This window comes from Rhinoraja longicauda, chromosome 4, assembly GCF_053455715.1.
Source record: "Rhinoraja longicauda isolate Sanriku21f chromosome 4, sRhiLon1.1, whole genome shotgun sequence".
Classification (NCBI taxonomy): domain Eukaryota; kingdom Metazoa; phylum Chordata; class Chondrichthyes; order Rajiformes; family Arhynchobatidae; genus Rhinoraja; species Rhinoraja longicauda.
In genome coordinates, this window is record NC_135956.1 from 32805192 (window position 1) to 32830534 (window position 25343).

General features: G+C 41.7%; 1 protein-coding gene across 1 annotated transcript in view; it reads right to left on the reverse strand.

Annotated features, from left to right (window-relative positions):
- LOC144592676 (vesicle-associated membrane protein-associated protein A-like) overlaps positions 1 to 25343 on the reverse strand; it is a 63971-nt gene that overhangs the window by 26658 nt on the left and 11970 nt on the right. Inside the window, exon 2 of the mRNA XM_078397471.1 lies at positions 4756 to 4908. Coding sequence (XP_078253597.1) covers positions 4756 to 4908 — 153 coding nt within the window. The remainder of the gene's footprint in view (positions 1 to 4755; positions 4909 to 25343) is intronic.

A 25343-nucleotide genomic window follows, 5' to 3' on the forward strand; every position in this document is an offset into this window, starting at 1 on the left:
TAGGACCAAAGGCCTCAGAATTAAAGGGCACTCTTTTAGAAAAGAGGCGAGGAGAAACTTCTTTAGTCAGAGGGTAGTTAATCTATGGAACTCATTGCCACAGAGGGCTGTGGAGGCTAAGTCAGTGGATATTTGTAAGGCAGAGATAGATAAATTCTTGATTGGAACAGGTGTCAAGGATTATGAGGAGCAGGCAAGAAAATGGGATTTGGAGGTAGAGATCAGCCATGATTGAATAGCGGAGTAAACCCGATGGGCCAAATTGCCCAATTCTATGCCTATAACTTGTGACGGTCAGATACATAGCTGCATCCAAAATAACACAACAATTAAAAATTAGTGACCACTTAAAAAGATTCAAGTTATACAGGAACTGCCATGTTTTGAAACATGGTACATCAAGTTAATTGAACTGAATATTCAGCAAGGGAATGAAAATGCCATTAAAAATAGAAGACACTCAGTCCTCAATCTATTGTGTAATAAGGTCCAGGAATATAATATGAAACAGATAAATAATCCAAGTTCTTAGCACATACACTTTTTTTAAATATATAAAATTATTGCTAACAGTCAGTTGCTCAGGCAGTATCTGTGTGGAAAACAAGTAAATTACTTTTTTTCGGAACATACCCTTGATATCAGATTCTAATTAAAAACATCTTTAAAAAAATAAAGGGAAGGAACAGAAAAGAACACCATGCTCATTTTGTTCCCTATTCAAGAGCAATATATTCAAGCATTGAATCCAAAACATTAACCAGTCTGTTTAAATGGCTTAGTTTACAACATTTCCTGTTTTTGTTTCACATTAACAGCTTTTGCAATCCCTTAATCTTCCCCAAGGGTATAAGCGTGTTAATAAGATTAGTCCAGAAAAATATTTGCTCACTCAGCATTTAACTCCTGAATCGTTTTCAGAGTCACAAATCTAACAGAACACAATATAATATATATACATTCTTTATTTCAAGTAATATACAGCATGTTACACTCAACTTTGTTAAATTTGCATATCCAACACTAAATGTAATAATACTTTGTTTAGTCCAATGCATTCCGTATCTCTGATCAAATGAGGTTTAATCATTGATGCTTCAAATTTAGCATCATATATTGTTTTCCTTACTTTTTGCTGAGGCATTCAAAATCAGAAGCAACATCATGCTGAGGTTTCCTCAGTATCTTTCCTCTTCCCTTCAAAGTACCACCCAATTCCTCCAACAAATACTTACTCATTGTCATTTAATTTCATTAGTCTGAAGAAGGGTCTCGACCCAAAACATCACCCATTCCTTCTCTCCAGAGATGCTGCCTGACCCGCTGAGTTACTCCAGCATTTTGTGTCATTTAATTTTCAGCCAGTTTCCACTTTGATGTCTCGATTTTCATCTGAACTTCAAGTTTTTAAAAACAGAAACGGGTATAGAACTTCTACCAAATCCCTTTGGAAGTTGCTATCACTTTTTGAAACCTACATGAGATATCATATATTCCTTGTCACCAACAAGATCTTCTAATTTATTGTACAAATAGCTCATAATTACAGTTGTCAGCTCATCAGTGTTAATGCATGCAATTATGACAATCATTTTTTTACATTTTCAACAGCACATACTAACATCCCAATAAGGGAGAAGTCTGCATTGCCGATTTCGGAAAACACTAGACAAAGTTGGGCCCAAACCTCTCCTGCATTGGTGCAGCACCCTGTCCTCCCCCCCCCCTCCCCTCCTCCCCTCCCCTCCTCCCCTCCCCTCCTCCCCTCCCCTCCCCTCTCTCCTCAACCCTCCCTCCCCTCTCCCTTCTCCCCCACTCCCCCCACACAAATGGCTGTCTCATTTCTACAGACCCTCCTCCAGAGCTCCCAATCTATCACCACACCCTTTCTACCTCAAATTTGCTAATTGTGAAGGACAAGAAGTAGGGCAACAGCATATTAAGTGCCTCGCAGTCTTTAGATTTTAAAGATACACTGCGAAAACAGACCCTTTTGCCCACCAGGTCCGTGCCGACCACCAATCACCCCGTGCACTAACACTATCCTGCACACTAATGTCAACTTACATTTACCAAAGCCAATTTAACCTACAAACCTATATGTCTTTGGAGCGCGAGGGGAAACCAGAGCACCTGGAGCAAACCCACGCGGGCATAGGGGCAACATACAAACTCCATACAGCCAGCACCTGTAGTCGGGATCGAACTCAGGTCAGCGCTGTAAGGCAGCAATTTTCCCGCAGCCCCAGTGGCCAGTCATCTTGCCTAAATTGCTATTGCCCAAGAACAGGCAGCCACTGAGATGTAACGTTGTAATGTATGCCGCTATGCAATCTGCTGGACAGGTTGATGAAAAAGAGGGGGGAAGGAAGAGGAAGCGCAGGATGAAAGAGGTTGAAGTCTGAGACTGTAAGAGAAACAATGAGAAATACTGAGAGAAGATTCAAAAGCCCAACCACTCCCAAGTGCATGAATTCAGATCAGACTTGGTTCCATTAATTAAAACATAAACGAGATGGACCAGCAAGTCAAATCTAGATACAAGGAACAGCATATCAGGATGTGTTCCAAGTTCCCCTCTGCAGAATCTGACCTCATCTTTCCTTATAGCAGTTCTCCCAATAAAAATGTGCAAGCTTAACAATGAATGCAAGAAACATTCAACAATGGACTATATGCCTGGCAAATTTGGGCTAAAGGAAAATTGCAATGCAAAAAACACTGGAATTAAGGCACAGAGTTTGGAGGACTCTCCAAACTATAAAGAGACAAGTGAAGCAAGGGACAATCACACAGAGGAATTTAAACTCAAAGGAAATTTTATTTAAGGCAAACTATTTTCTTACAGGTCATTCAAATTTGAGAAGTGTTTTCCAGGGAACCATGCTATAATCCTCATCTTTTAATTATTGAAAAATGTAATTGAAAGAGTGATCAAATCATTACTTTAAAAAAACTGAGCTCCAGCTCTGATGAAAGGTCATAAATGCTTATTATTTCCATTCATTTCTATGAAATATTTCAAAATATGAAAGGTGAACCAGTATCCGTGGAATACATCTTAGCTCAAGTGTGAAGTCTGAAGAGGAAACTGGAGATAAAATAAATAAACAATGCTAGTCATCATTGTCAACAGCAAAAGCTTGCAATAGCCTTGTTACTTTATAATATGTTTTTAAACATAAAGCACCATCCCTTTATCAAACTTGTGTTGTTCTACATACTCTGATCTTTAGCACTCCCTCTTACAATATTACAAATTCAAAGCAGCAACAGCTGTCTAGGACTCGTTACAGCTTAAGCAATTATGTGTCTCCTTCATCAGATTGAAAATTTTATGGGAGGCACAAATCTAAATAGGATCAGAATTCTAATTCAATGCTTCCCTTACACATTTACCAAAAAAAATTCAGGATGAGATTGAAAATAAAGACTTTTTGGAACATGCAAAGAAACAAGTGTCTAAATTTTCAAAAGTTAAAGTACAAAATATGTTGGATTTATCAATGTTTACCATGCCATTGAAAGTTTACTTGTATTTGAACAAACAACTGTTATGTTTTTCTGGGATGCTTGTGATTATTTAGCAACTATGTATTACAAAACAACATCCTTCCTGGCATATGAAGGCCACATCTCTGGGTTAAAGCATAGCTTCTATGGTTTCACTGGGCATACATAGTCTTCAGTATCTGCTGTCTAATTTAGTTAGGCCTCAAAGACAGTGATAGCCTTGATTGCTTTTTCTAAAAGATAAACAGGCTACTAAATCTTCATTTAGATAATCAAATCAGAAACGTAGAAGTGGGAAGGGAAAGACATGGCTGTGGGAAAAACAAAAAAATCACACAGCAGTTGGCAGAAATTATGATGAAAGATGCGATGGATGTGAAAGTGGATAGGGCGAATGGCAAGGGCCAGGGGAGCTCCATCTCTGTTCTGTCCGGGGGGAGATGGAGAGAGAAAAGTGCAGGAAATTAAGGAATGTTTCCTGACAAAAAGACGACATTTCAGCTATCTTGAAACAGAAAGCCTAATTTCAAAAACATATGCAACAGAGATAGAGAAACTGAGAGAAAGGGATGGCAACCTTGCACATGGCCACATGGTAGGGTGGGAGGAGGCTTAATTGAGATATCCGTGGGAGCCAGTGGGTTTATTAAATATCAGTGAATAGCTAGACTCCAGAGGTGGATAGAGATAGAGATATCCTTCGAAGGCAGGGGGGGTTGGAGACAAATGTGCAGAATGCAGTCGTTAAATGTAGCAAAGAGAGCTGGGGAGGAGCACCACAGCAAAGATATAGAATGTGGACTGTTGCACATTGCCAACATCACATCTATCCTACCTTAACAGTACCATAGCAAATGCATTGGTCCTGCCTTCTGCACGTGCAGAATTTGTCAATTTTATCAACTTTGCTACTAATTTCACCCTCAAATTCACTTTGAGCATTTCTGACATTGACATATTTGCAATTTCAGCACAATACTTACTTACTACATCTTGGAGTTACTGGTTCATAAATGTATACTTATTAACACTACCGCACTCACTGTAGCTAGAAACCTGAAAATGCAAGCTGACATTGGGATGTATGTGATAAATCTGACTGATGTATGATCTTGTATTCTAAATAAGTTCAACACAATTTTCAACCAATGATGAAAGCAGCAAGATTTCACAATATCATGTTAAAAATTGTTCAATTCTCTTACATTCATTACAGGCACTCTATTTTAGAAAAATTCTTACCAGAAACAGTAACCATTGATCCTGGGTCAATAATTCCACTGTTGGGCCGTACACAGTACCGGCGTGGTGCTGTAGTCTTCACTTTGAAGCAAACCCTCTTATCTGATGGGTTTTTCAATTTGAGATTTGTCGTTACTACATCTGTAAATGGACCTGTAGATGCAAATATACATATGCACAATACATTAATAAAAAGCAAGACCTTTCATTCATACGTTCAGAGTTAATTATTTTTGATTGTAGGTTGATCATCCCTACGGTATATCTTTCAATAAATGCAGGGAAATTCAAGGTTATGGAGCTCTCAACTTGGTTTTTGATTTTCCAGAACAGTGGAATAACCTTGTGTCATTTTCCTTTGTAACAGGACAAATAAAGAAGGGTACACAAAAGTGGAAGTGTATTTACTCTTTTTTTTTTAAAACAGAAAAGGGATATTAAATGTGAAAAGGAAATTGCCGAACCGAGCTGCAAGAGGAACAGCCAATTATGAGGTGCAATGGAGGAAATAAATTTCAAAGATTCTGTGATCAAACAAGGAAAGAGAAAAGGGAATTTAAAAGAAGAATACCAATTTTAAATTAAAGGTTGGAGTATAAAGAAGATGAGCAAGGACAAATAGTAGGCAATTTGAAATCAAGCGAGTATGAAACATCAGGAGCTAAACAGTATGGAGTGACCATAATATGGGTCATAAAGTGTGTTGAAGTGCTAAACTCCACAGTATATTTCCAATATACAAGTGGAGGAAATTGAACTTCATGTATAGAGGCCGTATTCTCTCCTCACTTATGCTTTGACCGTAATACACTTGCAGAATCTATTTAGGACCTTCTTTACCTATGTCCCAAAGCCAAGTCGTGACCCTTACTGGATTTCCCTCTTGTGTACTCTCACATACACCCCTCAAGGATTTGCTTGATCACAGCTATCTGCTTAGTTTAGTTTAATGTCACATGTACCGAGATACAATGAAAAGTTTTTGTTATGTGCAAACCAACCAGCGGAAAGACAATGTATAATTACAATCAAACCGGTCACAGTATACAGATACATGATAGGGAATAACGTTTAGTGCAAGGTAAAGTCATTAAAGTCCAATCAAAGATAGTCAGAGGGTCCCTAATGAGGTAGATAGTAGTTCAGGACTGCTCTCTTGCTGTGGTAAGATGATTCAGTTGCCTGATAACAGCTGGGAAGAAACTGTCTGAATCTGGGTGTGCGCTTTTTCACACTTTTATACCATGACACATCACTTTTTCTTGACAAGGACCTCAATATCTCTTGTCATTCACGTTTCCCTACTCCTGCCAGCCTTGCCCTTCACTCTAACAGGATTATGTTGGCCCTGAACTCTTCCATCTTACATTTAAAAGCCTCCCATTTAACAGATGTCCCCATTAATTGCAAACAGTCTTCCCCAATTAATTTCTGAAAGTTTCCCCCGATTCTTGTAAACCAGCATCTGCAGTTCCTCCTGACACACTTCTTCATTGTTATTTTAATTTCAGTGAAATTGTATTTTGAATGTTAAATAGAAAAGATAGAATATGGTTTTTGAACCTGGAATTTTATTTGGTGAAAAGATTACTTTGAGCTGTGAGGTTAATGCACCAGCTGTTGCTATCATAGAAACAATGCAAGGTGATAATTTAAAGTAACAAAGGGAAGTGTATTATTAGCACAAGCTAAAACCCAAGGTTAACTTTTCATAATTGTATGGATTTTAGTCATCCCAGTGATAATATTCCAATTACTTATAAAAACCTAAATTAAAATTTGTACTAAGTGGGGAAAAACGCAACGTTAACTTTGAATAAAAACTGGAGAAGGTTCAGACTGAAAACATAAGCATATATGATGATTCTGACACTTCAGCAAAAGATGAAAATCCATTTAAAGAAATTAGCTCGATTACTCAGTTTCTAAAGCAGAACATCTGCAAGCTGTTTCTTCAAGGTCTGTAATGAACCAACGTCTTCTGTTTGGATGAATAAGACATGGGTTTTGAAAAAAAGCCATTTAAAACCACTGATGGTGGTGGATAAAGCTGAAATCAAACCACCATTTATAGTACAACTTAAGTTAAAGACAAATTAAAGACGTGAACCTAGAATTCTTTCTACACAAACACAGCCCAAATCACGATAAATTTAGATAATACAGCTCAGATATCTCCAATATCTCACAATAAAGTAGGCCAGTAGGTGGGGTAGGATCTCTGTAATAGCAGCACAATCTGATTAAGACATTGGTTTGAGTGCAAAGTGGTTAAACCAATGGGTCACACCAGTAAATTTAATGTGAAGAATATTATTCTCAATGTATTCATAATAATTCTCAAGACTGGTGCCGCAAGGATACATTCTCAACCCCTTTTTCTACTCCCTTTACACTCACAATCGTGTGGCCAAATTCTACTCTAACACCATTTAGAAGTTTGCAGAGGACACCACTGTAATGGGCCGGATCTTGAACAATGATAAGAAGATAGAGAGCTTAGTGTCAAGACAACAAGCTCTCCCTCAATGATCAGCAAGATGAAAGAACTGGTTACCGACTTCAAGAGGCATGGTGCAGTACATGGCCCAATCTCCATCAATGGTGCTGAAGTGGGGATGGTCGAGAGCTTCAGGTTCCTTGGCATAGGTATCACCAAAAATTTGTCCTCGACCAACCACAAAGCTACAGCCAAAATGCACACCAACTTCTCCACTTCCTCAGGAGACTAAGGAAGTTTGGTACATCTTTGCACTGCTAAAGGCATGCTATTGGTTGCATCACAGCTTGGTTTGAGAACAGCTCTGCCCAAGACTTGCACGGGTGTCAAAGGTTATGGGGAGAAGGCAGGAGAATGGGGTTAGGAGATAGATCAGCCATGATTGAATGGGGGAGTAGACTTGATGGGCCGAGTAGCCTAATTCTACTCCTATTCCTTAGGACCACTGTAAATTGCAAAGAATTGTAAATGTAGCTCAGTCCACCACACAGACCAGACACTCTGTAATCAACTCCATCTATACTTCACTCTGCCTCAGGGATGCGGCCAATATATCAAGGACATTTTTCACTCCAGTCATTTCCTTTTCTTCCCTCTCCCATCAGGTAGAAGCTTGAAAGCCACCAGACAGGAACAGCTTCTGCACTTCTGTTAGCAGACTACCGAACAATCCTCCCATATGCAAGACCTGATCTTCCAACCAACCTCATTGAGAAGATATTTCTCTGAAATGTAACATTATAATGCTGTAAACTATATTCTGCAATCTGGTATTTTTTTCTTGGCACTACCTGGTAGTCTTGTATATGGCTTTATTATACTCAAATATAGTATTATCTGATTTACTTGGACAGCATGCAAAAAAATCAATGCACCTCAATCAATGCAGCCTAGTTTACTTTCAGTCTGAGGAAGGGTCTCGACCCGAAACGTCACCCATTCCCTCTCTCCTAGATGCTGCCTGACCTACTGAGTTACTCCCGCATTTTGTGATACCTTCGATTTGTACCAGCATCTGCAGTTATTTTCCTACACTACAGTTTACTTTGGTACTTAGTGATTTTCAGGCAAACCAGAGAACATTTGTCATCGCCCTGATAGATTCAGAGTATCAGCTGATCATTATTTTAATATGCATCCCCAAGAACAATCTGTACAGAAGAGTTCTGTTTTGATGTGCAGAATGAACATTAACAAACACCTCTGCATTTTCTTTAAACAGATCTTCCTAGCAAAGATGCAATTAAGGAGATGAGCAATGTTTCATTTCCAGTGCATCAACACATGGGTAGCTTGGTGTGAACGATACTCCAACCACACAAAGATCTGAAGAGGAAGGTCTTTCTTGCCACCCTAAGTCTTGGTGTTTGTTTGAAATCTTTAGTCATAAAATCATCAAGTTGTGTAGCTATACAGCATGGAATCAAGCCCTTTGGCCCAAGTCGCCCTTGCCGATCAAGATTCGTACCAGAGCTAGTCCCACTTTGTCTGTGCCTGGACCATATCCCTCTAAACTTTTGCTAACCATGTGTGTGTTCACGTCTCTTTTAAACATCAGAATTTCACCCATCTAGTTCCATATATGCACCACTATCTGTGTGAAAGTTGTCCATCAACTCCCTTTTAAGTCTTGCCCCTCTCACCTAGCCTGGGATAAAGACTGTGGCTATTCATCTTATCCAAGCCCCCCCCCCATCATTTTGTATACTTCTACAAGGTCAACCCTCAGCATCCTATGCTTCAGGTAAAAACCCAGCCAATAGTTATTTCTTATAACTAAATCTTCCAGATCCAGTAACATCCTTATACATCTTTTTTTACACAATTTCTGGTTGAACACCATCCTTCCTATAGCAAGGTAGAGTACTCCAAATGTGGCCTGACCAACACTGTATAGCTGTATCAGGTCATCTGAACTCCTGCACTCAATACCCTGACTGATGAAGTAAAGACTGCCAAATGTCTTCTTCACCACCCTGTCTATATTTGACACCACGTTCATGGATGTACTTGCATCCCAGGATCTTTCTGTTCTACAGCACTTAGTGCCCCACCATCTACTGTACAAGTCCTGCCCAGGTTTGTCTTACCAAAATGCAACACCTCATTCCTACCAGCCCACATATCCAGGGAATACATTTGATTAGGTTCCAGGGATTTATGTACTTTAATGTGTTTTTAAACCTCCAGCACCTCCTCATCTGCAATGTTGTCTATCTTTGCAACAAAACTATTAATTTCTCCAACACCGATAATCTCCAAATCTATCCCCACATTAAATACAGATAAGAAATATTCATTTAACACCCCCCCCACAAGATCCATTTTTTCCATCTCTTGCCGGGATCTGATGATATCAGACTTGTGAAACGGAGAAATTTAAATGACAAGCAACACTATTAGTCATTCAGCAATAGAGTCCTTAGGACTCTATCAGGTAATTTATTTATTAAAAAGGTAGATTTCTATTGGAAGGTTGTTGAAATAAAACTTTCAGAAAGTAGTTAAGTCTGCATAATTAAAGACAGTATGCAGTCCAGACACACATGCTTGATGTCCATCATGGCAACTGGGAAATTTTATTTCAAGTAATGAGATAAACATGAAAATAAAAACTAGTCTCAGTAACGTTAACCACAAAATTTACCAGATTCCCACATTCTTCACAGGGGAAAATCTGTCAATTCTACCCCATCAAGTCTACATCTGGCTACAGATGCGACCAACTCTTTTCTAGAGAGTAATTAGTGGTGGTTAATAAATATTAACTTTGCCAGCAATGTCCACAACCTGCGAGCATATTAAAAAGGTTTCAAAAAAAGATGCCCAATCTAACACATTCTGGGATAATATTGGTAAAATCAAGAAAGTTAACTGCAAAAATAAACAAAACAGAAGCATGGCCTCAAGTTAGGAATGACATTTTGAAATCCAAAGTGAAGTTTTTTGAGTACGAGTACTTGCATCAATGAATTAACAGCTGCTTGTTAGAACAGAAATGAAGCAAGGAGCAAGCAAGGAGAAAAAAATGGACATGCTGGAAATATTTTTCTTTGAGTGAAATAGCGTCAAAGCAATATTGATATTAATAGCAAAGTCCCAGCTGTGCCATAGCCGTAACATTTAAGGATCTTGATTTGAGGAGAAAAACAAAATAACAAAGACTCCACAGCCTTGAAGTTCACAATACCTCCAGGGAGTGCTTTATACCTTGACATTTCCATTACAATGCCACATTACATGTTAATATCAATTGTTCATCTCAACCGTCTGTGAATTAGTATTTTAAATGCAAAAACCGCCGTGGGCACTGACACTTCATTTTTATCTGGAAGCCGCACTGGCAACCAGTTTCTGTGCACAATGGAGGCCTCCCTGGTGTTTCCACCAGTTTTCCCAAAACTGCTGCACCAGTCCCATGAAAAATAACACTTTTCAGGCATTTCTGGACACATATCTAGTGCTGCCTGCATAAGCAAACAATGATAAAGGTGATAATTATTTGTTCTAAATTACTGTAATTACTTTCAAACTTTCTCAGAGAATAAAACAAAAAGCAAACTGCAGATAATCATTTTCTTCCACTTGTATCTGCCTGCCAATCTACTTCAACTGGTTCTGGACTCCTACACATTTTGTCTGCTCCACTCCTCAAGGTATGTCTAGTTTGAAGAAGTTCTCCTCCTTGAGTTCTGCAACATCCTCTCTCACAGCTCCCCCTCTGTGATTCCTCCTGCTCTCAGACATATTCCTTGATCTGCACCCCCTTTGTTTCATTTTCACACCTTACACTTCCCTCTCCCCAGGCTCAGTCTGAAGAAGGGTATTAACCCAAAACGTCCCCCTTTCCTATCCAGAGATGCTACCTGCCCCGCTGAGTTACTCCAGCATTTTGTGTCTATTTTCAGTTTAAACCAGCATCTGCAGTTCCTTCCTAAACGTCTTGCAATGTAGTGGTTTGGCGGGGGGGGGGGGGGGGGGAAACAAATGTTGAGTATCACTTTCATCTCTTGCATTTCAACAAAAATTAAGAATGTCTCACCTGCTTTGCATATACAATGTTTCGTAATTAAATGCATTTGCTGTCATTCATTTATTTCATTGATCCAGAAAAACAAATTATGAAACGCCTGTGGACTTTACAACAAAACCAGCAATATCCTACTCAATCGAAATCAGGCTTACATTTAGAACCATTTATGGTCTGTTGGTGAGATACCCTGGAATCGTGCTTGAACAGAAGTCTCTTGGACCACACAAACATTTAAGACTGAACGGCAAATTCTAATTTTAAAACTTTACTTCAATCTATCACGCATTTAAAAAAATATTAGAATGACACCATCCACCGCTAGCAAAGCACCACTGGGGAGGATTTGGAGAGGGTAGGCAGGAGGGGCAGAAGAGGTGGTGCAGAGCCACCATATTACCCAATTGCATTGCAGATCACGCTGCTGGAGCCCAGAGGCAGAAGACAATAGAAGTAGACTCACCATATTAAGTTTATCAGTTTAGTTTAGAGTTACAGAGCAAAAACAGGCCCTTTGGCCCACACCGACCAGCGACCCCCCGCATATTAACTATTCTACACAGTTAGGAATTTTTTTTATATTTACCTACATACCTGTACGTCTTTGGAGTGTAGGAGGAAACCGAAGATCTCGGAGAAAACCCACACAGGTCTCGGGGAGAACGTACAAACTCTGTTCAGACAGCACCCATAGTTGGGATCGAACCCGGGTCTGCGACCCTGCAAGAGCTGTAAGGCAGCAACTCTATCGCTGCCCAGTTGCATGCAGTAAGAGAATGCAGTTAATTTGTAGACCGTACATACTATAGCTAGTGTGTCAGTAGTGGAGGGGATGATTGTCTATGGAAGCCGATGTGTGCCAATCAAGTGTGTAGCCTGCTTTCTACTAGATGGAATCAAGGTAGCACGTTGTCAATTCTGCACTCATTTAATCAAGTGGGAGCAGTCCTTCAGGCTACTTGTAGACAACAAATCAGCCTTGGTAATATCCACAGGTAAATTATTCACCACCAAATACCTAGCCTCTGAACTGTTCTAGCCACAGTATTTGTATGACTGGTCCAGTTAAGATTCTAATCAATGATAACCCCAAGGATAATACTCCATAATATATTATGTCAAGAGTAGTATTCATTACCTGGCACATTTGTGGCAAAAATGTTACCTTCCAATTATAAGCCCGTACCTAAAATGTTGTCTGGGTCTTGCTGCACACGGGTATGGACTACTTCATTTGCTGGAGAATTATGAATGGAGGGATCGATAAATAGTTGGTAAGCGAGGGGGTGTACCTCATGTACACATGAATGTAAAGTCAAGATTACAATCAGATCATCCATGATTCCATTAAACAGCACAGTGGGGCTAAGTGGCCTACTCCTAATTCATATCTACATAATACCAGATTACGGTAAATTTAAAATTTAACCTGACTTTTTCAGTTGACTTGCCTTTTGGACAAATTTTCCAATTGTCCAATACAAATTCTTGGACTTTCTCCCAGATTTATTGATAAACCTGGAAGTTTCCTGTCTTTCAAAATAAATGTTGACAAACCAGAATAATTGCAATGCAAAGCAAAACCATAGAAATAGCAACGGTTGCTATTATTGTAACAAATTTATACATTGCGACACTTATTTCAGCTCAGTTTTAGTATTTAAACATATAGTAATGAATAGTGAATGCTGTCATAATAAGTAATGAATGCAGTTAATATCTCAAAACCTTTCCTTCAGGTTCTATATTATTGATCATTTGTTTTGCAATTACTCTTTTAAAATATGTTTGTGGGCATTTTAATAAGATAAGCATTTAGTTCCTGGAGGAGCAAAGGAGGTGATGAGCCATTTTTTGAAACCACTGAGATACAAGAGAGGGTACTCTTGCTACTCTGTTTCGTTGCGAGTTCCAGGATGTTGATTTATGGCAATAAAAGTGATGTCAATGTATTGCCATCAGGGTACCTCGAGAGTGAACAGGAATCTGCACATAGCGTGATTTCTATGTGCCTACAGCCCTTTCTTTCAGGTGGCAGTCGTGGAGGAGGTTTTGAAAAATAGCATTGAAGTCACCTTGCAATGGTTGCGTCACCTCTTGGAGGAGATGCACACTGCAACCACAATGCACTCACTGTTGAAGGAGGATGACTCAGTGCCAACAAAGCCGACTGCTTTGTCCAAGATGGCACTGAGTGGAAATGTTGCTAAGGGTTATAGAAACATAGAAAATAGGTGCAGGAGTAGGCCATTCAGCCCCTCAAGCCAGCACTGCCATTCAATATGATCATGGCTGACATCCAAAATCAGTACTCCGTTCCGGCCTTTTCCCCATATCCCTTAATTCCCACAGCCCTAAGAGCTAAATCTAACTCTCTCTTGAAAACATTGAGTAAATTGGCCTCCACTGCCTTCTGTGGCAGAGAATTCCACAGATTTACAACACTCTGGGTGAAAAAGGTTTTCCTCATTTCAGTCCTAAATGGCCTAGCCCTTATTCTTAAACCGTGACCCCTGGTTCTGGACTCCCCCAACATTTGGCGGAAGATGGCGGCGCGCACGGACGCAGCGGCCCACAGCTCTCCCTTTCGGTGCGTTTTATGTGTGTTATCTGTGTTATGTCTGTTAGTCAATTTTAGTCATGCAAATCAGGCAAATCCTACTTACAACCGCAAGGATCTTCTGATCATAGGATTCCAGTGCAATTGGGACCTTATGCGCGAATTTCCACACCCGCAAAATATACCGGAAGAGATAGCCAGGACACCGGGCTCTCCGTGGATAGTTGTCGGCGCGAACAGGCGTCGCAGGCGGAGGAGAAACAGGAAGCAAAAGCGAGGACGCCGGTCCAGTATACTTGCCAAGCTAAAGAGACAGCCACACAAACCACCGCTACCTAGCATGTTTCTCACCAACGCCAGATCCATCATCAACAAAATGGACGAACTAAAACTACAGATATCAGCAAACAAACTCGTGGAGGACTGTTGCATTCTCTTAGTAACAGAGACATGGCTTCATCCACTTATCCCAGACGGAGCCATTGAGCTAGCCGGGCGTACAGCGTTTCGTTGGGACAGAAACATCGACTCCGGTAAGAGCAAGGGGGGGGGGGGGGGTTATGCATTTACGTGCACAACAACTGGTGCACTAACATCCAAATCATAGATAGCCATTGTTCTCCTGATCTGGAGTCCCTAACAGTTAAATGCAGGCCTTTTTACCTTCCTCGTGAATTTACAGGGGTTATAGTAACAGCAGTCTACATCCCACCGAATGCTAACGCTAGCACAGCTCTAGGCTACCTGCTCGGTGCAATAAACTCACAACAGAGCACATATCCAGAAGCAGCCCACATCATAGCCGGGGACTTCAATCATGCAGACCCAAAGTCAGTTCTCCCGAAACTTGAACAACACATAAGATGTGCTACCAGGGGGAAAAACACACTAGACAAGGTTTATTCAAATATTAAGAAGGGTTTCAGGTCAGCACCACTACCACACCTGGGGCAGTCAGATCACCTGTCCATATTCTTAACTCCAGCGTACACCCCACTCAGGAGGAAAGCTCCAGTCACCATAAAGACTGTTAAGACATGGCCTGAAGGAGCTTCCTCGCAGCTGCAGGATTGCTTCGAAAGGACCAACTGGGATATTTTTGAGGATCAGGACTTGGAGGAGTATACATCAACTGTACTCTGCTACATCCAAAACTGTGTTGACAATGTCACCGTCGACAAACGTATCCGGTTGTATCCCAATCAGAAGCCCTGGATGACAAAGGATGTCAGGTCTCTCCTCAAGGACCGTAACACCGCCTTCAGGTCTAGTGATAGAGCTCTATACAGTGCTGCTAGAACCAACCTGAAGAGAGGCATCAAGGATGCCAAAGCGTCCTACAAGAGGAAGATTGAGGACCACTTTACCAACAATGACCCACGGCGGGTATGGCAAGGCATCCAGCACGTCACCAACTACAAGACCAGCAACCGCACGACTGCCGACGGCGACGCCTCGCTGGCAGAGGAACTTAACTGTTTCTTTGCTCGTTTCGAGGTGAAAGCTACAGTGGCAGACATAACACCCTCTCCAGCACCTGACAGCAACACCTTCACTGTGCAGGAGTATGATGTTAAGCGCGTGCTCAGAGCAGTGAATCCCAGGAAAGCTGCAGGCCCCGATGGTGTGACGGGCAGAGTGCTGAGGGAATGTGCAGACCAATTATCTGAGGTCTTCACAAAAATCTTCAACCTGTCCCTTTTAAAATCCACCATCCCTCCCTGCCTGAAGTCTGCCACAATCATCCCACTGCCGAAAAAGTCTGTCATCAGCGGCCTTAACGACTACCGTCCGGTAGCACTCACACCGGTCATCACAAAGTGCTTCGAGAGACTGGTCCTGCAGCACATCAAAGTCAGCCTCCCACCCACCTTCGACCCATACCAGTTTGCCTACAGAGCAAATAGGTCTACAGGGGATGCCATCGACACTGCTCTTCACACTGCACTGACCCACCTTGAACACCAGGGGAGCTATGTGAGGATGCTCTTCCTCGACTTCAGCTCTGCCTTTAACACGGTCATCCCGAGCAGACTGGTCACCAAACTTTCTGACCTTGGATTTTCCCAAACCATCTGCCAATGGATCAAGGACTTCCTGACCAACCGCCCCCAGACCGTCAAAATAGGCCCTCACCTCTCCTCCACCATTACACTGAGCACCGGCTCACCACAGGGCTGTGTGTTGAGCCCCATCCTTTACTCCCTCTACACTCGCGACTGCGCCCCCACCCATCCCACCAACACCATCATCAAGTTCGCGGATGACACGACTGTGGTTGGACTCATCTCAGGAGGAGATGAGACAGCCTATAGGGATGAAATCCAAAGGCTGGCAGCATGGTGTTCAGTGAACAATCTTGTCCTGAACTCCTCCAAAACAAAGGAACTTATAATTGACTTCAGGAAAACCAGTGTAGAATACGACCCACTCTACATCAATGGGGTGTGTGGAAAGGGTACCCGCTTTCAGGTTCCTGGGTACGCACATCGCAGAGGATCTTACCTGGTCTACCAACACCATCACCACAGTAAAGAAGGCACAGCAGAGACTCCACTTCCTGAGGATCCTCAGGAAAACCAACCTGCAGGAGAAGCTCATGATGTCCTTCTATCGTTGCTCCATCGAGAGTGTGCTGGCATACTGTATAACCACATGGTATGCCAGCTGCTCAGAAAAGGACAGGAAGGCCCTTCAGAGGGTCATCACGACTGCCCAGAAGATCATCGGCTGCTCACTGCCCTCCCTGGAGCACCTGTTCAGCCTACGCTGCCTCAGTAGAGCAGGCAAAATAATAAAAGATCCATCCCACCCCGGCCACCGTCTGTTTGTTCATCTGCCCTCTGGTCGACGTTTCAGGTCGATCAAATCCCGAACAAACAGACATAAGAACAGTTTTTACCCCAGGGCCATACGAGAACTGAACACTACCTTCTGCACTAGGCAACACTGTTAAAAAATCTTTGTACTTAATATAATTGTATTTATTTGTTTTTGCATTTATTGCATATATGTTTGTACGCACCGTCAGGATTGGCTATTTTTTAATTTCGTTGTACTCGTTGCAATGACAATAAATGAATATTATTATTATTATTATTATTATCGTGAACATTTTTCCTGCATCTACCCTGTCCAAACCTTTAAGAATTTTATATGTTTCTATAAGATCCCCTCTCATCCTTCTAAATTCCAGCGAATACAAGCCCAGTTGACCCAAAGATCCAAAAGGTTTAAACTTTAAAATGTAAATAACTTCAAAAATATAACACCGATTTCAATGAAACTTCTTCCATTAGCACCAAAGGGACAACGATGAGTAAGGTGGGCCTAAAATTATCGTGAAGAGTGTACCGTTTTGGCTGTAGTTCAGGAACAAACAAACGAGTTTTAGTATATAGATAGATTTCCAGCATCAGTGGTTTTTTAAATGTTCAAGTGTTCTTTCAAACTCCTAGCTTGTGCTTTGAGGGTGCTGGCAGACTGTGTGGCATCAGGAGGCAAGTCACTTGACAAAAATGACTCAGCCTCTATTTTTATAATCAACAATATACACTTCTCCGCTTTAGTGAAGTTCCTAGCGATAGACGACATCGACACCCCCTTAGCACTCCCTCAGGGAGATCCAACTGATAATACTACCAAATGTCAGAGGTTGTCTTGTACTTGCGATGTCAATGTTAGTTATCTTGAATCTTATCATTGTTCGAGTATAATTTTCCATTAACAGCCATATCTTCACACCTAAGCTCTGGAATTCAGTAGATAACTCATGCAAACAAAAATTCTGAACTTTCTCTCACTAACAAGTGACATTGTCCTTTTCTAGAAGAGAAGACACAATGTGTTGGAGTAACTAAGTAGGTCAAGCAGCATCTCAGGAGAACGTGGATAGGTGATGTTTCGGATCTGGACCCTTCTGCTCTCTTCTACCTAGCTGTCATGCATAGCAAGCAAGTATACAAAAAATGCTGGTGTAACTCAGCAGGACAGGCAGCATCTCTAGAGAGAAGGAATGGGTGACATTTTGGGTTGAGATCCTTCTTCAGACAATTGCCTTATGATACAAGGAAATCGCAGTGTAGCAAAATGGAAGGGCAGAGGATGTTGTTCCAGTTAAAATTTAAGGCGAGGCTTGGGAGGATGGCAATATATTATTATTATTATAATAATCATCATCATCAGGGTGACTTGAGAGTTATTGGGAATCTGCAGATGATTTGGTTTCTATGCACTACTGCTCTTCTTTCCAGGTAGGAATAGAGGAAATGATTTTGAAAGATGCAGCTGTAGCCTTGCAAATGTTACAACACCTCCTGTGGGAGGTGCATACTGCAGCCACAATGCACTGCTGGAGAATATCTTGTTGCCAACAAATCTGGCTTCTTTATTACTGGGGGGGGGGGGGGGGTTCACAATTGGAAATCAAATACTGGCAGTGAAAGTATGAAAGTAAGAGCGCATTCAATTCTGTTGGGTGTCGTGGGAGCTATAGTTTAGTTTAGAGATACAGTACAGATACAGGACCTTTGGCCCAGAGAGTCCATGCCGACCATCGATCACCCATTCACACTCATTCTATGTTATCCCACTTTCTCAGTAATAAAGAAGCCAGTTTTGGTGACACCAAGATATCCTCCAGCAGTGCATTGTGGCTGCAGTATGCACCTCCCACAGGAGGTGTTGCAACATTTGCAAGGTGGCTACAACTGCATCTTTCAAAATCATTTCTTCTATTCCTACCTGGAAAGAAGAACAGTAGTGCATGGAAACCAAATCATCTGTAAATTCCCAATAACTCTCAAGTCACCAGGGTCTTGATCCGAAAAGTCGCCCATTCCTTCTCTCCTGAGATGCTGCCTGACCTGCTGAGTTGCTCCAGTATTTTGTGAATAAATACCTTCAATGATGATTATTATAATATATTGCCATCCTCCCAAACTTCACCTTAAATTTTAACTGGAATAACATCCTCTGCCCTTCCATTTTGCTACACTGCGATTGCCTTGTATCATAAGGCAATTGTCTGAAGAAGGGTCTCAACCCAAAACGTCACCCATTCTTTCTCTCCAGAGATGCTGCCTGTTCTGCTGAGTTACTCCAGCATTTTGTGTCCAGCCTTGTATCATATGCCTGGAGCACAATGATGTTCCCAAATCCAGTTCTCTCCATATTTGGAATTCAAAATCCTCATCTTAGTTTAGACAATAGACAATAGGTGCAGGAGTAGGCCATTCAGCCCTTCGAGCCAGCACCGCCATTCAATGCGATCATGGCTGATCACTCTCAATCAGTACCCCGTTCCTGCCTTCTCCCCATACCCCCTCACTCTGCTATCCTTAAGAGCTCTATCCAGCTCTCTCTTGAAAGCATCCAACGAACTGGCCTCCACTGCCTTCTGAGGCAGAGAATTCCACACCTTCACCACTCTGACTGAAAAAGTTCTTCCTCATCTCCGTTATAAATATAAATCATGGCCTTGCCCCTTCCCAACACTAATCATTACTGGCTTCTATCTGGAATGCATTAGCTTTATTTCTGCCTTGTTTCATCGATAATATCTTGGCAATCATGCTAGAATGAGGCGAAGGTTAAGGGAAAATGTTAATAATATTCAAGATAACAGCAGATTTACACATCTCTTCAAAGAACTACTTCATCTGGATGGAATTTAATACAGAAAAATGTGAGGTGGTCCATTTTGGAAAATCTAACATGGGCAGGACCTACAACGTGAATAGCAGAGCTCTGGGAAGTATTGTAGAGCAGAGGGATCTAGGTGTACTGGTACACAGTTCCTTCAAGGTGGTGGCACAGGTAGATGTGGGGGGGGGGGGGGGCTCAAAAAAGCTTTTGGCACATTGGCCTTCATCTGTCAGAGTATTGAGTATATAATTTGAGAGGTCATGTTGCAGTTATACAAGATGTTGGTGAGGCCGCATTTAGAGTATCGTGTTCAGTTCTGGGGACATTGTTATAGGAAAGATATTGTCAAGTTATAAAGGGTGCAGAGAAGATTTACACGGATGTTGTTAGCACTCGAAGGTCTGAGTAATAGGAAGGATGAGCAGACTGGGACTACCTGGAGCGCAGGACAATGAGGGATGGTTTTATAGAGGTTTGTAAAATCGCGAGAGGAATAGATTGGGTGAATGCACAGAGTCGCTTGCCCAGAGTGAGGGAAATGGAGAACCAGAGGGCATACGTTTAAGGTGACAGGGGAAAGATTTTATAGGAATCTGAGGGGTAACTTTTTCCACACAAAGGGTGGTGGGTGTACAGAATGAAATGCCAGAGGAAGTAGTTGAGGTAGGGACTATTGCAAAGTTTAAGAAACAATTAGACAGTTACATAGATACAATAGGTTTAGAGGGATATGGGCCAAACACGGGCAAGTAGGACTAGTGTAGATGGGACATGTTGGTTGTTGTAGGCAAGTTGGGCCGAAGGGCCTGTGTCCATGCTAGATGACTATCTCTAGCACCAGTTAAATGAAAAATCCTCTATCTTTCTCAAAGCCTTATTATGTGATAGCAATATCAAACACCATTCTGCCATAATTTACAAGACTGTACCAAAATCTGTTCACTTTTGAACGTGCCTTCAATTATAAAGCTCAAAAATTCAACCTTGACGAATGATCGCGTTTTAAAATCTACACAATGGCATCCAGCTTGATGTTATTCTGGAGTGTATCAATTTGTCCTAGACTCCAAACACTCACAGAAACATACTCCCTTGTACTTTTTAAAAAAGGACATCCTTTCAGGCTGCAAATGCTGATGTGTTAGGAACCTAGCATTAACAGCTACCCTCCACAGCCATTCCCTAAGCAAAGAAGAATCACCAATGGGTCACTGAAGGATAGCTCTCTGCAAGAGATAAATCAACTGCAAATGTAGGAAATCATAAATAAAACCAAGTTCCAGAAACACTCAACAAGTCAGTCAGCATCTGCATAAAGAGAAACAAAATTAACTTTTTTTCTACTTTGTTTCAGACTGTCATTGGGCAAGTGATTCAGTCACTCAGTAACCAGAACAAGAGCTCGTGTTGACAGATACAGATTGCCAAGATACTGCAATCTCTCTCATCTCCTTCCTGTTTGGTATATTAGGAGCTGCTCTCTCTCACATTTGATGACAAAGCACTTCACAGCCCCAAGATTTTTAATGGCAGAAACCTCGATGACCATAGCGCTGCACAGCTCAGGAATGAGCGGTAGAATGGCTGTGCCGAGGGAGACCACAAGATCTGGATGGCCTGCCACCACACAAGATCAGTCATTGCCAAGCACAGCAGTATCAGTCAGAATGCAGCACCGTGTTGCTATCTATCTTAATCCGAGGCAGCTATGCCATTTACACACTCAACCCAATACCAGACCTCACAAGCACTCTCCCCATACTCTACGTGCGATTAAGTGCTGCAAACACCTCAGTGGACAAGTTCACACCAGGATCTCGACAGACTGCAAGGTCACAATTCATCTCTGTATACAAGTCTATAATGCCCTTTTAGCACCTGGAATGTATGTCAATGCTATACAAAGCACCTGTGCATACCAACTATATAACAGCCTTATCTTCATTAATGCTTCAAATCTTCATTGAAATTAATGCACTGAAAAATCCTGACACAAATGCTAAAAAGTCTCAAACTTCTGGCCTGCCACAGAACTCCACACAGACTCCGGCAATAGTCTAGTAGTAAATTAAAGTAAAGTAGTCAGTAGTAAATTAAAAGAACAACTGAGCTCAATAGCATCAGGACTTCGATAATCATGGGCCTGAAATCAGTTTGAACTTCTTGTAAAATCAGTCAAAACAAGCAAAATGGTGGAGGAAAATAAAAAGAGAATTTAATATACTGGAAATGTTTTTTTTAAAAAGGCTGGAAACTCTCAGTGGGTTGGGTGACAGAAATGCTTTTTAGGCTTAAAACCCCAAAGTTCAGTGTTCGCATCATTCAGTCTCCTTTCCTTCCTTTATGCAGTTCCTCAAAACATTACTCTGATCCATCAAGTCTAAACTGGGGTCAAGCAAGACTGTGTCATTGCTCTGTATTGAATAAATTTTATTGGCCAAGTATGTATACATACAAGGAATTTCCTTGGTGCTCTGCTCGCATACACGACATACAGTAAACAAATTAAGGGACAAAAGTTTAGGGGTAACATGAGGGGTAACTTCTTTACTCAGAGGGTGGTGGCTGTGTGGAATGAGCTTCCGGTGGAAGTGGTGGAGGCAGGCTCGATTTTATTATTTAAGAGTAAATTGGATAGGTATATGGATGGGAGGGGATTGGAGGGTTATGGTCTGAGAGCAGGTAGATGAGACTAGGTCAGAGAAAGTGGTCGGCGTGGACTGGTAGGGCCGAACGGGCCTGTTTCCGTGCTGTAATTATTATATGGTTATATGGTTAAATAAGAGTAAAACATAAAACATTAAAACATTAAGAATAAAACATTATAGTTTAAACATGTGAATGCAATAAAATACCAGAGCAAAAGGAGGCTACAGACTTTTGGTTGTTGAGTAGAGCTACTGCTCGTGGAAAAAAGCTGTTTTTATGTCTGGCTGTGGATGCCATGACAGTCCGGAGTCGCCTTCCAGAGGGAAGTGCTTCAAAGAGTTTGTGGCCAGGGTGAGAGGGGTCAGAGATGATCTTACACACTCACTTCCTGGCCCTTGCTGTGTACAGTTCTTCAATGGGGGGGGGGGGGAAGGTTGCAGCCAACAACTTTCTCAGCCGATCGAACAATGAGCTGCAGCCTCTGGATGTTGTGCTTGGTGGCTGAGCCAAACCAGTCTCAACTCAAAACGTCGCCCATTCCTTCTCTCCAGAGATGCTGCCTGACCTGCTAAGTTACTCCAGCATTGTGTCTACCAGCAGTATGAATGTTGATTTCTCTAATTTCAAGTAACTCCTGTAAATTCCACCAGCTTTAAGCTCAAAGGGCCGAATGGCCTACTCCTGCACCTATTGTCTATTGATCTATATTCACTTTATCTTCCTTTTACTTCCCCCGAAGCAAGGGCATTTTTCAAATAGCCTGAACTTTACATTTCTACCCTGGCTTAAGAATTTACGATATATTTTATCCAAATGTGAAGAAAATTCCTTCAAGTGTCCTCTATGCCAAAGTCTGTGTCATCTCCCTCTTCAATGGTGACAGATGCAAAATATTTAGGCTACAATTAGGGCCTAAAAGTATCTTCTCTTTCTTTTGTTCTCTTCACATATTTATAGATTAATCTTTACAAAAAACTAGAAGTAGGGCATTTGGCCCATCATGCCTGATCTGACCATAGTGGGGAAAAAGCAGGAACGGGGTACTGATTTTGGATGATCAGCTGTGATCAATTGAATAGATCGAAGGGTCGAATGGCCTACTCCTGCACCTATTTTCTATGTTTCTATGAATAAGATTACAATCAGTTTTTGCATAGGGACCATTTTCCTGCACTAACCACACACCTTCGATCCGTTCAATATCTAAAATATCTTTTTTTTTAAATATACTCAACCCGAGGCTCCAGGTGTCATGGGTAACATTTCCAAAGATTCACCATCTTTGAGGCTGTGACCTCCCACAGCCAGGGAAACCACAATTGTTACAGCTTCCCAATCAAGTCCCTTAAGTTTCATTATGATCGTTTTTCATTCTTGTAAACCTACAATAAATAACAAGAATGTCTAATCTGTCCTCGAATTAAACATGCATCTCAAAGATCAATCAGTAGAACCTTCACACTGCTCTCTCATTGACAAGTGGTACCATTGGGCTCCACATAATTAAAGCTAAATGTTTCGGTTGTACCCAAATCCTTTTGCAGGACATACCAAAATACCATTTCTCTTTCTAACTGTTTGTTGTACCTACATGTTAACTTTTCAGTAATGAGGGTACCGGAACTTCTAGGTCCCATTGAATACTAACAGTTGTCGGAATCATACAGCACAGACACAGGCCATCAGGCCCAACATTTCTGTGCCAACCACTCATTTATACCAATTCAAGTTTTATTCTCCCATCATTACATCAACGTTTTGCAGATTCTACCACTCGCGACACAACTAATCTTCAAACCCATGCATCTTTGACATGTGGGAAGAATCCAGTGCACCAGAGGGAAAACATTCACAGGGACAACATGCAAACTCCATACATCACACTGACGGCCAGATTTGAATCCTGGTTACCACATCCGAGAGACTACTAGCTGCACCAGTGAATATCTCAGTACTTACAACAAAATAGTATGTCTTTATTTTGGACCAAAGTGAATGATCTCATTAAAGGACACATATTCTCCACATTATACTCGGTCTGTCATCTTCTTCCCCATCCACTCAGTCCTTACCCTCAGAAGTCATTGGACATCATCGGTATAAACCACATTACCACTTGGCTTTCTTTAATTAACAAATTTCAATATAATACACTGGATGAAAACAGGTCCATCAGCCCAACTCATCCATGCCAACCAAGATGCCCCATCTAAGCTAACCCTATTACCCATGTTTGGCCCATATCCCTCTGAACCTTGCCTATCCATGTGCCATTTCAAATGTCTTTTAGATGTTATTGTATCAGCCTCAACTTACTCTGACAGCTTGTTATACATACCTACCAACCTGTGCATGAAAAAGTTGTCCCGCAGATTCCTAATAATCTTTCCCCTCTTACTTTAAATACTATGCCCTCTAGTTCTTAATTCAACTACACCGGGAAAAATACTCCGTATTCTTTGAAAAAGACTCTGCCCTTTACCTCCCCCCTCAACTCCATCCAAGGACCCAAACAGTCTTTCCAGGTGAGACAGAGGTTCACCTGCACCTCCTCCAACCTCATCTATTGTATCCGCTGCACTAGATGTAAACTTCTCTACATCGGCGAGACCAAACGCAGGCTCGGCGATCGTTTTGCTCAACACCTTCGCTCAGTCCGCCTTAACCAACCCTATCTCCCGGTGGCTGAGCACTTCAACTCCCCCTCCCAGTCTGACCGTTGTCATGGGCCTCCTCCAGTGCCCTAGTGAGGCCCACCGGAAATTGGAGGAACAGCACCTCATATTTCGCTTGGGCAGCTGGCAGCCCAACGGTATGAACATTGACTTCTCCAACTTCAGATAGTTCCTCTGTCCCTCTCTTCCCCCCCTCCCCTTCCCAGTTCTCCCACTGTCACCTGTCTCCACCTATATCCTTTCTTTGTCCCGTCCCCCTGACATCAGTCTGAAGAATGGTCTCGACCCGAAACGTCACCCATTCCCTCTCTCCTAGATGCTGCCGGACCTGCTGAGTTACTCCAGCATTTTGTGATACCTTCGATTTGTGCCACCATCGTCAGTAATTTTCCTACACTACTGTATTCTTTCCATATGTCTATCCCCTCATGAGTTTATACACCCAACATTACCCTTCGGCCTGCTTTGCTCCAAGGAATAAAGTCCCAGTCTTCCCATCCTTTTCCTATAGCTCAGGCCCTCAAGTCC